The sequence below is a fragment of the Mustela erminea genome, chromosome 8, assembly GCF_009829155.1.
Source record: "Mustela erminea isolate mMusErm1 chromosome 8, mMusErm1.Pri, whole genome shotgun sequence".
Lineage (NCBI taxonomy): Eukaryota > Metazoa > Chordata > Mammalia > Carnivora > Mustelidae > Mustela > Mustela erminea.
The window spans coordinates 26,321,745-26,337,533 of NC_045621.1; the positions used below are offsets into that span (position 1 = coordinate 26,321,745).

Sequence of the window (15,789 nt, forward strand, 5' to 3'; positions counted from 1 at the left end):
CAACAGTGCTTCTCAACTTTAGCATGCATCAGAATCTGCCAAGGAGCTTGTTACAACACCGGGTCCTGGGCTCTACCTCCAGAGAGTCTGAATCAGTTGGTCTTAGATGAGGCTTAAGGATTTGCATTTCTAAGCCGCTGCTGCCTGTGTGCCCACCGATCACACTTGAGCAGCCCTGCTTAGAACATGGTCCTTATCTGGCCTACTGCCTCATGGAAGGCTCTGAATTTTGGTCAAAGAAAGAGCTATATGTAATTTTTTTAGAAAAAGATTTTATTTATTTATCTGACAGAGAGATCACAAGTAGGGAGAGAGGCAGGCAGAGAGAAAGGAGGAAGCAGGGTCCCCGCTGGGCAGAGAGCCTGATGTGGGGTTCGATCCCAGGACCCTGGGATCATGACCTGAGCTGAAAGCAGAGGCTTTAACCCACTGAGCCACCCAGGCACCCCTATATGTAATTTTTTAAAAAAGATTTTTTATGTATTTATTTGACAGAGAGAGACACAGGGAGAGAGGGAACACAAGCAGGGGGAGTGGGAGAGAGAGAAGCAGGCTTCCTGCTGAGCAGGGAGCCTGATGTGGGCCTTGATCCCTGGACCCTGGGATCATGACCTGAGCTGAAGGCAGATGGTTAACGACTGAGCCACCCAGGCGCCCGAGCTGTATGTAATTTTTTTAAAAGTTTTATTTATTTTTTGGGGAGAGAGAGCACAAGGGGAGGGGAGGACCAAAGGGGGAAAGGGAGAGAGAATCCCAAGCAGACTCCCCACTGAGCATGGAGCCCAGTGCAGGGCCGGATCTCACCATCCTGGGATCATGACCCAAGCTGAAACCAAGAATCAAGGTGCTCAACCCACTAAGCCAGTCTGGCGCCCCAAGAGGTATAGGTAATTTTTTTTTTAAATGTTCTAGTTCCAGATGAGACAAACATGGAAACATGAGACAGCTAAAGAAATGGATACTTCCCTTCTAGACCCAGAAGACTTTGGGTCGCACAGTTCAGAGTCACCTCACACAGCGGACATTCAGAGTTTCTGCCATGTACTAGCCATAGGGATTTGGGCAAGTCACTTCCTCTTCCCAAGCCCCACCTCTTCCCAAGCCCCAGGCTCTTCAGTCATGGGACTGATACCTCCTTGCTTACGGGGCTGTTAGGAGATTAAAAAGAGGAAATGAGTCCTGTGTGCTCTTGCTTGGGGCTATGCCCAAGCCAGTCCAAGCCATGTGATACTGATTATTGTGGGGGTGGGGGTGGAAAAAGCCCACTGGTATCTTTTCCTCCTCCTTTATAGCCAACCCGGTTCCCAAGTGCAAACACCTGTTCTTCCGACTCCTAACTGCCCTTCCCAATCCTCAGTCTGAGTCATTGTTTATACATGAATAAGATGCTGGAGCTGAGAGCAGCGCTAGGGGCCAGCTGATTCTGCAGATGCGGTGACTAGCCTGCACTCCTGGCTCCTCTCCTACCACGAAGAGCCTTCCACAGTGCCAGGGGAGGGGTGCTCCCCGCCTGCAGAGTCCCCCGCTGTCACACGGCTGCGGGGCAAGGCTTCACCCTGAAGCCCCACCACTGCCAAGCTCAACTTCCCGATGCAACCCCTTGAGGGCCCGGCCCTGTCAGAACCTTCACTGAAGAACTTATCAAGCAAGCGTGGAAAAGAAATCAATCTAACTGGCTAGTGCTGGGGGGCCAGGGACTAGGAGGTGCTGTCATGAGATGCCATCTGCCATTCTCCATGGTCACAACTTTGTGCTCCTCACAAGTGTAGCTAGGCTGGGCTCCTGGGAGCCCCTCTGAGGAGGTGGCGAGATGTGGATCCACAGGCCTCCTTTGGTCAGGCTCACCTTGACCCACATGCTTTGGGTCTTAGTTTGAGTTACTCTTTCAGCAATAAAGACCCAATGAAAGATTTCAATGTGGGTGAAGCAAAACTACCTTCCCTTTGTGTTTCTATCCTGTTGATACCTCGTCCATGTCCAGGGAGGGGCTGTCCCCTTGGCGGTCCCTTCTATTAGAATTCCCTTCCTAGCAGGGTTCTTGCTGGACTGGTTGACCTTGGTAAAGCTGGACAGGATGCCTCTAAGCACATCAGAGCCAGGACCATCCCAATCCCACTCAAGGCATTGCGGAAACCCTTGAGAAGACCTTAGCAGGAAAATCATTAAGAGCGCTGAGACTCCTCGAAATGAATGAGCCCAACTCAGTGGGACTGGGTAGGGAAGAAAAATATTCCTGGGGCCCCAAATAACCCTGCATTGGTATAAGTGAGGAATCCATTCCTGGAAGTGTGTGTGTGTGTGTGTGTGTGTGTGTGTGTGTGTGTGTGTGTGTGAAGCTATGTCCCAAGAAACTATGGATTTTTTTCTGTGGGCGTTATCTAAAAGCTCAGAGCTATCACTATCTGGAAAGATACAGACAGAATTGCATTTCTCAGCCACTCTGGATGATGGTGATGAAGGTCATGGTGATGATGGTGATGGCGATGATAGTACTTATGGAATTCTTACCATGTTTTGTCACGCTAAAAGGGCTTTGCAAATATAGTCTACATCTCACAGAAATCCCCGTAGGTAGGTGGTATTATCTCCACTCGACAGAAGAGGAAACTGAGCTCAGAGAGGCTTAGGTGTTGTTCAAAGACACACAGCTTGTACATGTAATGGGACATAAACTTAGGTTCATCTTGAAACAGAATGGTGCCATGTGTCTGGACTCCTTCCTCCTCTATGTTCCAGGTCATGGGCTCCCTGAGAGAGAAGCTGTGGAGATAATTTTTTATAGTCTCTATGTATGAGTATACAATTTCTATATCAGTTCACAATAAGATGTCTTTTGTGTTATGCATTTACAAAACGTGTTACCGTGTTAGAGTGGTTAAGGATATTGGCTTTGAAATCAGATGAAACTAGGTTCTAGTTGTATGACCTTGGTTGATTTACCTCTTAACCTTAATTATTTTTATCAGGAAAATGTGCATTTTAATAATACCTACATATAAGTTCGTAGGGAGTAAATAAGATAATGCACATAAAACACTTTTAACATTTGGTACATAATGAATAGTAAATTTTAATTATTTTATTATCATATTATGAAATAATATGACTTCATCTTAAAGAAGTTATGTTAAAGTTACAAAAGTAGTTTATTTAAGCAAATGTGCCAGAATTCTATAATTAAAAATAGTTCAAAATCCCAGGATTTTAAAAGACTACCCCTGAGAGGTGCCTGGGTGGCTCAGTTGGTTAAGCATCTGCCTTCAGCTCAGATCATGATCTCATGGTCCTGGGATCAAGCCCCACATCGGTCTCCCTACTCAGTGGGGAGCTTGCTTCTCCCTCTCCCTCTCCATGTATTTTCTCTCCCTCTCTCTCTGTGTCAAACAAATAAATAAAATCTAAAAAAAAAAAAAAAAAGGACTACCCTTGGAACTGGGTATTCTTTCTTAGGCTGTACTAGTGCAGAGCTTCTCTGGAAATTTCTCAAAGACGTAGCCTGTGACAGACATGACTGTCTGTCCACCAAATCCCAACTCTTCTCTTCCTTAGTCCAGAGTTGCCACAGAGAACGAATGATGTTTCAGCACTTTGTACCCATGGGGAGCAGGGTGACCAAGACTACATGTGAGCATGAGTCAGGCCAAGGTTGAAGAATGGGTATTGAGGGGGAAAGTGTGTGTGTGTGTGCGTGTGTGTGCGCGCGCTTGCGTGCGCGTGCTTTATCCATTCTTGATTTTAATTTCTATTCACTGGAAATTAAAGATTAAAAAGCCTAGGGGACAGTAGTCACAAAATGAAAGGAGGCTGGGTCCCTGAGTCTCTCTGTGGAGGAAAACTTCCCACTGATCAGGAACTTCTACTGTATTAACCACTGAAATTATATATATATCTGTTGGGGTGACTCTAAAATACATGTGCTAGGGTAGAGGTCACAGAGAAAAGCAGCTTTGGGTTCAATGGCATGTTTCATGTCATCACTGAACTGTATTACCAGATTAGGCTTTCTTTCCTAGCCATAGACCCACTGTCAACAGACAGACATGCCACTCCTGAAGCTGTTCCCACGACTGTACTATAGGCACTGAAGACAGTTCCCAAGAGGTGTCTCTACACTATTTTGAGCCCCACTGGCACACTGGAGTAAATGAATTGCTTCCCAAGGGGTCTCCTTTGAGAAGGACAGGGCTCATTTGGTGTGTCTGCTTCTAAATCAGTCATCTGCATTTACCGAGCAGTTAGCAGCTCAGCAGTGAAGAGAAGGGGCCTTGCATAGGAAGCCCCGGTCGGGGAAGGCAGGGGGTGGGTGGAATATGAGTTAACAGTCAATCTGGAGAGTTGGAGAAGCCATATGCATTTAATGGAACCAAGACTGAACATCATTTTGCCCATTTACATGGCTGAGGCTTATCAGTTGTTTGGTCTAGCCAAACATGATTGGGAATCCCCCCACCACCATGGTGGTCGACCTCTGAGAATTATGACGTCTTTTTATCATGGAAGTGACTTCAAAATCCTCAAATGTCAGACCTAGAAGTACCCTGCAAGTTATCAGGTTCAACCGTCTCATTTTATAGATGACTTAACTGAATTATAATAGGAAGAAGCAACTTGCCCAAGGTCACAGAAGGCAAGGAGAATCTAGTCTTCAGACCTAGATTTTCTACCTTCAAGTCTCTTTGGGGGTACCAGGCTGTCTTCTCTAGATTTTCAGTTTATTAATCAGGGAATTAAAAGGTCTGACAGATGGGGTCATTTCTAACCCAAGGGAAGGAAGAAAAGAAGGAATATTTCTACCAGTTGTTTTTCAATTAATGTGAATTAAAATTAAGTTTGGGGGTGCCTGGGTGGCTCAGTGGGTTAAGCCTCTGCCTTTGGCTCAGGTCATGATCTCAGGGTCCTGGGATCAAGCCCCTCCTCAGGCTTTCTGCTCAGCAGGGAGCCTGCTTCCTCCTCTCTCTCTGCCTGCCTCTCTGTCTATTTGTGATCTCACTCTCTGTCAAATAAATAAATAAAATCTTTTAAAAAAATTAAGTTTGAAAAATCATGTTTTTGTGGTCCTGCCACCCTCACTCTTTGCCCATTTACTATAAATTAGAATTTGAATTCCTTTATCTCAGAGGGCAGACACCAAGTATCTCTAAATTATAGGAAAGAACTTCAATGAACAGCAGACAGAAGAAGCTTTAACAAAAGATTTTCTATAATTTTGCAAATTACCATATTCCATTGTTTTAAAGATTTGGAACAATCTCAGAAATGCTCTCCTTCTTCTCCCTGACCACATCCCACTCACAAGTGAAAAAATAAACATGATAAGGATGAGGTCCTCATTTTTGCAGATTTGACTTTTTGGTGGCCAATCTCTTGAGTCTGTGGAGTGAAAAAAAAATGTTTTTGGTGCCAAAGACCTTAATTAATTTGCTCTTGTTAAATCCTAATAACTTGACCCACTGGAGCAGAGACTGTCCCATTTGTTTGCTGGGAGGCTCTGTCAGCTTTTCTGCTGGGGCAGACAGCATCGTTAGAGGTGACGGAAAAGGAGCCAGGTGGCAGGAGGACATTCTATGTAATCAGATCTTCTCATTGAAGGGACATGGGTGAGGGAACTAAAAGCCTTCAAGAAGAGGCACTGCTCCATATAACAGCAGACTCTCAATTATGTGAGGGCAGGGGGTCAGGCTCTCTAGGCTGTGACTGGTTTCTAGTTTTAACAGTTTCCACAAACCTTTAATGAGTGCCTACTCCAAGGGGAATCTATCCAGATCAAGTGCCCCTCAGCCTGGTCACTGATATTTATGATGCCTGCTCCTTCCCATATGCCATTGTATTCAGTCCTCTCAGCAATGCTCTGAAGATGGTATTATTAGCCTATTGCACAGATGAGAGAAGGGAACCAGAGAGTGGTTACACAAATCACTCAAGGTCCTAAGGTTAGTAACAAACTGAGCAACATGGGGTCCAGACCGTTATGTAGCACACTCCTGCTGCTCCAGAGAGCCACCACCCTGGCTTTTGTGACTCCTTCCCTCCCTTTTTTCTCATTCTCAGCATCTCTCTCTTAAGTGTATAATGTTCTCCAGGTCTCCATCTTTATCCTCCTACTCTCTGAATGCTCCTTCTAAGTTGTCTTGTCAAAACCCACAGCTTTACCCACCTCATTGTTGACCCCTAAACCCGTGTTTTATTATCTAACTTCCTACAGTTTTATTATCCAACTGCCTACAGAAACCTTTCCTTACTTTCCTCCCCCCTCTTCCCATTAGTCACCGATCCTCTTCAGAACCGGTCCAGTGCCCTCAAATTTTCCTCTATCATCAATAGGAAGCCGTAAAATGCCCTTTCCTTCTTTCTGCCCCCACAGAGACTCCTTCCTGGCAATGCCTTCCCGTCTTTGCAACCCATAATGTATCCCCTGTCTCTTGCTTCTCTTCTACTGCAAACTCTTTGGTTAGGAACTGCCTCTTACCTCACTGCCTGGATTTTAGGCTTGTGATGGACTTTTCATTTGATGCTTTTGCCAAAGACTTACCTTTGGTTCCCCTTTGCTTCTCCCATCGCCAACCCCATTCTTGTGCTCAGCTGTGGTATCCCCATTCAAGCCAGACCCTAGGGTTCCTACTTACTTCAGAGAAGTTCACACAGTCTTACCTCATCCACATCCTAAGTGCTTCTCAAGGTCATGACATACACTTCTTCCCACTGTGCTGTTTTGCACTTCTTTCCCTTTTGCTCGGACTTTTACAAGCATTTTCCCACTGGCCCCTCCCTACCTCTAGTCTTTCCAGCTCTGGTCCATCCTCCCCACCATTGCCTGAGTTATCTCTTTAAAGCACACATATATCTGACCACACTTCTTCCCAGGGTAAAATCTTATCAATGCCTCCCTATCACCAACAGGGTGAAGTCTGAGCTGCTTAGCCCATGATTCATGATGTTGTGGGATTTGGCTTCTGCCAACCTCCACATCCCTATGGCCCATTACACACCTTCCCACTCTGGCTCTTGATGCTGAGCCATACACACCTTCCCGGAGTCTCCCAAGGGTCCCTGGTTCTCTCAAGTCTCTGTGCCTCTATACATGCTAGTCTCTCTGCTTGGAATGTTCTTTTCCTCTCTTCTGGACAAACTTTGCCCTATCTTTTGAAAAATAGCTGAAGGATAGAGTTCTTTCCTTCAAAAAGCCTTGCTGGACCCCTCCAAAGGGGAGTTAATTGTTCTCTGTTCTGTTCCATATTTCTCTGTATGTTATAGTGGCTTCCACTGTGCTGTACTTTATTTGTAGACTGGGAGCTCCTTGAGGGCAAAGACTGTGTCTCGTTCATTACTTTATTAAAGTTCCCTAGTTTCCAGAACAAAACATTTGGCCAGGAAATGCTACTGAGTGGATGAACATGACCATCCTGAGGATCTTCTGACTTATAAATGATAAATGATTAACTTGTCTGCCTTCCCAGTGAAATATAAGATCCTTGAGAGCAAGTGACTATCTTATTGGGAGTGCCCTTTCAATAAATATTTTTTAGTCATGAATGGGTTCCCTAAGTTCATGTTAACCAAGAGATGTAGCTTCCCCTGCCCTAAGTTCCTTCCACCAGAGTGTCTCACAAGGAGACAAACCACCCAAATTTCACCTCAATTTCTGTTTTTTTAAGAATTTATGTATTTATTAGAGAGAGAGAAAGCACAGAGGGAGAGGGAGAAGCAGACTCCCTGCTGAGCAGGGAGCCTGACATGGGCTCCATCCCAGGACCCTGATCATGACCTGAGCCGAAGGCAGTTGCTTAACTGACTGAGACACCCAGGTGCTCCTCACCTCAATTTCTTAATCCTCTCACTCAGTTGGTGTCAGAATAGCACTGATCAAAAGGGAAGTGCAACAATGACTAAACTCCAAGACCCGGAATAAAGGACAGGAGCAGTTAGGGCTCACTGAATTTCTTATTGCTCAGTCATTACCCTATGGGTCAAGGTATTACCGGAACAATTTCCCTTCAACCTGCCTTCCCATCCAAGCTCTGCATTTACAATTTCACAGAGCAGTCAGAGATAAAATATGCAGTAGAAAGTGCCCTGGAATTGGAGTCCAAGATTTTTGGTCTAATTCTCAGCTCTGTCATTTGTTTAGCTATGTGACCTGGAGCACGATTACTTTAAGCCTTTCCTCACCTGTTAAATACGGATCATAATACTTAACCTGCTCATCTTTTAGGGAGATTGTGACCTTTCTCAGTTCTTCTCTGCCCTTGCAGGGGTTTGGTGGTTTGTTCTGTCCACAGTAACTTAGTTTTAGTCTTCACAGTGACATGGATTGGTCTAGAAGTTAGGACTTTACTCAAGAGACATTTAATCTGTAGGGCCAGCTTTGTCTCCCAGAATGGATAACCTTCTGATATAACTAAGTCTAGAGGCCTTGTCCACAACCCTGGACCCAAGCTGCATCCAACAGAGAATCCAGACCATCCTGGCACCCATCCTAGGCAAAATTCTTTGGTGAGAACCAAAGGCCCTTCCCTGGAGGTCAGCCAGGTAGACATAGCCATGGATGGAGCCAATGTGGTTTCATGGGCAGCAAGGTGACCATGTCCCACGTTCTGCATTCTCTTGGCATCATGGCAGAGAATATCTGCTCAGCTGGTGTTGGCACCCAATGGAGTTTCTCTTTATGTCCTTTCCACTCTTATGAGTCTTCCCTTAGAAGACTGCTCTGATCAAAACTAAGTCTATTTTTAAGGATTACTTAAAGCTATAGATTTCATGTTTACTCAGATTCTTTACTGTCTGAGGCCATTTAACAGTCTTAGGGAATAGACAAACTGTTCTTGGTGTCTGAAAAACAGAGAAAGTCCAAAGACTCATTTTAACAGATGGTCCTATTCCTTTCTTACTCAGCCTTTGGAGCTAGCACTCATTTTCCTAGGACTAAACTCATTTTCCTTCTTCGGATGGTAAATTTCTATCCAAGCACTGAATTGCTCCATCCATCCAAGGACCTTGGATCTATGGGTATGGAGTTTTTCATTCAACTTTTTTTTCAACCAACATTTCTTGAGAATACTCACCTCTCCCATTATCACTTCATCTCCTTTCTGGTAAGGAATCATCTCTTCCACTGTCCACTCTGTCACATCACCTTCTTCTACTTTCTTAGGAGCTCTGGATGGGAAATGTCACTTTTCCCATAGGAATAAGCTAATTGACTGAATTTTAGAATTAATGACCCCCTTTATAGTAATAGAGGTGCTGCCCTGTGACTCTCTTGTCCATGTTGTTCATTTTTGTGCACAAAGAAGACCACATTTTGCTTCCTTCTGGTTTACCTACCCAGTCTCCTTCCACGTTCCAGCTCCTCTGTCTTGTATTGGTTCAGTGAAACAGGTTTGTGTGTCAAGAAGTCAAGATTCATGGGTAGAGGCAGGAGGTGGTAGGATAGAGATGATGGCATACTTGCTCCTTCTCTCAAAACAAACTAGACCCTGTGTTGCCATTCTGGCTTGTTTCCCTGGAATTCTGAGGAAGGTGGAGCGTCAGCTGTGTTACAACATTCCCTAGGGTGGACGTAACCCCTGATTGGTGGCTGCTTTACTATGAATTCCTGGTAGGAGGCTGTAGTTTGGGTGTCCATGAGTACAGGGACACTGGTAACTGCATATGACTTTTGTGGGGAAATTATGTCAAGGTGGTATTGTGGCTATCATCTCCTTCTTCCTGAGCTATTATCTGAGCACTGAGAGATGAGCTCTGGACTAGGATATGGAGTGCAGCAAGGACTCACCTGCAGAAGTAAGCTGAAACTGCCTTGTGGAGCCTGTGGCTCCTGTCCTAAATTCCCCTAAGTGAATCTAGTGCCAAGTGTACTCTCCAGTAGTTCTGTGAGTCTAAGTGTCTAGTTGAGCCTAAAAATAAATACACTGCTGGTGGACATTCCAGGCTCCACCTGACTATCCCTACCAGGGAACCCCTAAGGGACTGATACTTTATAACCACTTAAGTAGCACTGAGTATTTCCCCCCAACTGGCCAGAACACTACAGAAGAGAGGTAAGTGACTGATACCTAAACTTTATCCTTGAAACCACCAACATCACTACTGATTGTCATCACCAATATCAAAATCATCATCAATGCAACCATCACAAGAATCTGTTTGTGCATTTCAACTACTGTCCACCATCTTTCGCTCACTTCTTTAGATCATATATTATTCTCTTTTTGATTTTGTCTCCTAGAATTTTCTCCTATGGACAACTTCGCCTAGAAAAACACTGAAATGAGAGTCCTTCTCTGCTGCCTGAGTCAGCCTAAGACAAATCCTTCAGTATCAGTTTCCCCATCTAGAAAAACGGGAAGAAAATTATTGCCCCTGGGGAAATGGTCTGACAACTGAATTAGCTCCACTTATACTCAACAAAATGATAGCATAGTCTAAACTCTTTAAAGGTGAGCTAGTCTAAATGTAAATTTATCTGACCACTTTGGGATGGAACTCAAAGCCCTTATGATCCCTATGCATCCCCCTTTTGTCCAATGGCTGTCTCCAGGCAGTCACTGGCTTCTCAGGGCAGAATGGACAGATCATGGTGTGGCTTTGCATCCTGGGAAATTATGTTTTCCTGAAAGCTTGGAAGAAATGAAAACTCTCAATATTTAGCTCACTGTCCTTCCTCCAGAAATTGGGTGATTGAGTGCCATATATATATATGAAGAGAAATAAGAGAAAGAATTTGAGAGATAGAAATGGTTTGGAGGGAGGGAGACAAACCATAAGAGACTCTTAATTTCACAAAAGAAACTGAGGGTTGCTTGGGGAGGAAAGTGGGGAGAGGGTGGTGGGGTTATGGACATTGGGGAGGGTATGTGCTATGGTGAGTGCTGTGAAGTGTGTAAACCTGGCGATTCACAGACCTGTACCCCTGGGACTAATAATACATTATATGATTATAAAAAAATAAAACAATTATTTAAAAAATGGAAAAGAAATGGGTTGGAGGGAGGCAGATGGAGAGAAGCCAAGAGGACGAAATGGTTCTGTGGAGCACTACTCAGAGGGAGATACTATGCGCAGGAGAGACCAGGGTGCCAGGAAGGCCCAAGCAGGGTGGTAGGTGGCTCAGACCCACAGGGAGCAGGCTGGTTTGTGAGGGCTCTTCCTGTAAGTGGGCTCAGTTGCACTCAAAGTTGCAGGTAGCATCTGCATATGTTCCATAAGGGACACTGAAGACTCCTGCTGTCTGATGCAAGAAGATAACGGAAAGAACAGTGAACTGGCAATCAGGAGACCTTGCTTCTATTCCCAGCTGGGCAATCCTGAGAAGATCACTTCATTTCTCTGAGTCCCAGTTCTCTCAACTTCAAAACAGGAGTTGTACGGGTTGATCCCATGATCTCTTCTACATTCACTCATCTCAGTCTTCAAATCCATGAAGCCCTGCATGGCAGGTGGCATTTATGCTCCTCTTTCCCTCCCATGTTTCCTTCAGGGGAAGAGGAATATGGCTTCCCTCACCCACCCCCACACTGATGTTGGGCTCTTTGGTGACTTGCTTTGGCCCATGGGCTGTGGAGGGGACAGTAAACCAGTATTGAGCAGAAGCTTTGAGAGGCCCTGCAAGTTTCTACCAGTCCTCTTGTGCTCTTGTACCTAGCTAGAAGGGTATACCCCAGCAGTCCCTGTCCCTTTAGCCTGGACCCCAGCACAAGGAACCACTCAGAGCGGGTTGGAACCCAATACTTAGTCAGAAGCCAAGCCGAGCCAAGGCCAGCTGAGCCACAGCAATCATGCAGGCCTAGCCACAGGAAATAAATGCCTATTGTTGTGAGGCACTGCAGTGCTGGAGTTGCCTATTACTGCAGCCAAAGCTGACTAATACACACACGACAGGAAAGCAAGTCTCGTCGAAGCACACATCAGGACCAGTCAAAAGCCTGCCTGAAGGAGAATGAAGGGCAGCTGGAGAGGCTCCTCCAGGCCCTCCACTGCCCTCCTTCATGCCAGAGCCGTACACTTCCATATGGAGACACACCTGGCTTCTGGCAGCCACCACCCATGCCTCAGTGGGGTAGGAACGGATTTTGGTGGAGGGGGAACTAAATTAGAAATGCTCAAAGTCAAATTCCTCCCCATTCACAGTCCTCTCTTCCACAGTCCTCCAAACCTGGACCGTCTGTCCAGGTGCCATAAAAGGATTCTTTTAAAAAGGTGGTTGAACTCAGGGTGGATATATTGGTTTAGCTAGCAGAGAGAGGGAGCGAGATGCTAAGACAAGTATCCAAGTGCCAGCATCACCGGTCTCTGGCTGCTATAAGCAGCATGTGAGTCTCCAGGCCTCTCTGACTCTGATATTAAAGAACCCCAAAGAAACTCACATAGCATCCTCCCAGCCAAATTCTAGCTAATAGATGTTTTCCTGCCAAACAGAGCAGTGTAGCATATTTGATACAATATACAAACCAAAGCCCAGAGAACACAACTGTGGAACTTCAATGCTATCAGCACCATGGCCTAGGGGACAACCTGAGACTTCCAGGTTAGGCTGAATGACCAGTGCTTCATGTCCCTGAGAGAAAACCAGCTCCAGAGTTGAAAACCAAAAGCATTTGTGTGGAAGAACAAAAGACCCCGGCCTCTACCAATCAACCTAACTTAGTAGAAGAGGAAGGAACACAGATTTGGGACTGGTGTAAGGGAACAGGCAGGAATTAAAGTGGAAGGTTCTCAACTTTTTTTTCTCAAACACCGAAGAGATATTTAGAACAGAAGCGTATGTAAGTGGATAAAGGTACCAAAACTCAAGGTGAAGCAAGGGTGAAGATTCGGAGCCTGTCTGCACTGTGTTCCATTGCCTACTCCCAAACTGGTTCCTGAAGCTGTGTGTGGAACATTGGGACTATATACAGTTTGAAAACCACCAGACTAGAGACATCTGGGGCATTATAATTGGCTCATGGGAAGCTGAAGAAAAGGAGGGAGGGGCAGGTATCATGATGGCTGTTTCTGGGCATTTTGCTGGGACGTGAATGGGTTAAATGTATAGTCATCCCTTGTCACGGCTTGGCAGCCGTGGAGAACACAACAGAGAGGAGAGCTTCCACATTCTGTTTGAGGCAGACAGACTGACCAACTGACCTTTCCCTTCTCCTTAGAGGCAAGCCTCCTGATCCTCATCTTCAACTGGGCAAGAACAGATTTGCTTTGGAAAGATTTAGATCTTCCTCTTTGGTTTGCCTTCTCCCCCACCCCACTGACACCTCAAATCTAAAGTGTTGGCTCCTACCGAGCTTACGGCTCTCAAGCCTTGTGCTTCAACACTTCAGAGGGAGGAATCCTGAGAGATTTGTCTAGCTCACCAGCTTATGGCTCCCCAGTTCCCATAGAGACAAGCCCCCAGACCCACCTATGCACACCACATCCATGAATCCATACATCCCATAGCAGATCTGGAAGAGGAGGTCTTGGCGTTGCCATTTTGCTGAGGGACTGAAGGTTGACCAGATAAGCCAAGAGATACTGGCAATGAGGAAGAGGGAACCCAAGATGGCAGCTGCAATCTGAACCTTCTCAATGACCGTCAGAGAGATGGCCTGCCACTGCAAAGAAGACAAAGACAGGTTAGCTGTTGCTGGGATGCCCCTACCCCATTTCCACCCCATTCCCATCCCTCTTGCTTCTGCTGTCATAACCTCTTACCTCAGGTTTTGGATTTAATACAAGGCTTTTTAACTTGGAACACAATGGTTATTGTTCCAGCATTCTGTGTTTTATGTTCCCCTTTCAATATGGAGGAAACTGATATCACACCAAACGGTCAGAAGTTATTGTAGGGAGGGGGTTCTGGGCAGCCGTGGCTGGGAAGGAAGGCCTTTATGATTGATTATGATGCAGACAAAGTGAAAGTATAGGTCAGTGAGGGTGGTATTCTGGGGCCCAGAATATTCTTTTCAGAGCAACACTGTTTATTTTCACACTAATAGTGCACAGGCCCCCCCCCTTTTTTAACTTATTTTCTACAACAACACCTGGCATGTCATTTAATATAAATGCTAGCGATTACCAATTCAACAGACAAGGAGAGGACACAGGATGTGGGGGAGAGAGAAGAAAAACAGTATACTTTACTATCTGTGAACGCTGAGATTTCATTTTTTAACAGAAAAAGCACTATGCTAACAGCAGTATTGATGGACAGATTGAAGGCTGGGGTGTGGGTGGACTTTAACTCTGAAATTCTGTGATTCTATGGCTGGCCTCAGTAGCACAGGCCTAAATGTGCCTGGAGTTGGATTTTAGTTCGGGATTTATTCATGCTCTCACTCAACAAATATGTACTCTGCTAGGTGCTGGAGATAAAGCAGTAAGCAAAAACATATAAGATTTCTGTCCTCATAGAATTTATAGTCTAGGGAACACAGATGATCAAATAATGTATTTACAGCTATTAGTTCATCTGGCATAAGTGATGGAGGTACATAGAACTATGAGAGCCTTTGATAGGCAAATTCGACTTGTGAGAAGAAGCAATGCTTGAGTTGAGGAGGAGTTCAGGCAAAGAGAGGAGGGAAGGGTGCTCTAGGCAGAGGAGAAAGCATGTGCAAAGGCCCAGTGGTGGAAAAAAAATGTATATATAGTGAGTATGGAAACCTGGAAGAAGACCAGAAAGGGTGGAGCAGAGAGAGCAAAAGGGAGTGTGGGGTAAGACAGCTGGAAAAAGAAGAGAAGACCATGTAGAATCTTGAAGAATAGGCACAGAATTTTGGCTGTGTCCTATGAGTAAATAGGATGCTACGGAATGGTTTTAGGCAGGGAAGTAACAGGATTCCATTTGGGAAGCTGAGTGCAGTACCATCTTGTGATTGTCGGGATTTGTGTAAAGCCCAGAGAATTCCCCCCAGCAGGCATTTCAGCCTGAACTCCCCAGAAAAACCAGACAACATTCCATCTATCAACAGCGAGTCCTTCTTCCACACTAAATGGCATGGATGCAAGCACTCATTCTGGCTCCATGAGGACTGACCAGCAGCTCCTAAGGAATGGTAACCATTGGAATACATTTCACTTGCTGTTCTAGTAGGACATCAGCATTTACCTTTAATTGTACAGATAGCATCCTACTACAGGTAATCAGGCCTTTCAATTTTCCACTGCTTCCTCCAGCCTGGGTCTACACAGAGCAAGGGAATTTTCCAGAAGGTGGTCTGAACCTACAGACTCCTCTCAAATACTAGACTACAAATGCTTCCTCCAGAGCCTGCCTCTCTGTCTGTGAAGAGGGTTCCTGATGGAGCTTTTTGGTTTTGCCACTGAGTCATCAATAACCTTCACTTTCTCCTGCTCCAGACTTCAAAACCCCCAAATATAGAGGCACAGAAAGTGTCTTAGTCCCTAAAGCCACCCTAATGCCTGGTCCCCCAATGAACTCTAGAACCTCAGTTGCTGACTACGGTCTGAAGCGTGTTGAGAAGGGAACAGGGTGGGGTGCTGTAGACAGGCCCTCCTCCTGTCTGTCCCATGGGAACCTCTAGGAAAGGAGTGGGGAACAGAGCTGCAAAGAGCAAGAGAGAACAAGACAGCTCTGAGACCTCCAAAGGAGGCTGGGGAGAGGAGAAGAGCTCCAGAGACTCTGCTCCCCCCAACACTGGGGCTTCATTCCTAACAAGGTTCTGATCCCAGTATCATGATCCCAGTGTTCCTAAGGAGGTTCCGGTCCCAGTATCCCCCCTGCACTGCAGCACCAGGACCGGCTGTTTCCTTCGACCCCAGGAAGGGGCACTGAGCAAGGAAGGGGTCAGGACCCCG

General features: G+C 45.7%; 1 protein-coding gene across 1 annotated transcript in view; it reads right to left on the bottom strand.

Annotated features, from left to right (window-relative positions):
- MARCHF4 (membrane associated ring-CH-type finger 4) overlaps positions 1 to 15,789 on the bottom strand; it is a 109,816-nt gene that overhangs the window by 7,585 nt on the left and 86,442 nt on the right. The window contains exon 3 of the mRNA XM_032354941.1: positions 13,391 to 13,583. Coding sequence (XP_032210832.1) covers positions 13,391 to 13,583 — 193 coding nt within the window. The remainder of the gene's footprint in view (positions 1 to 13,390; positions 13,584 to 15,789) is intronic.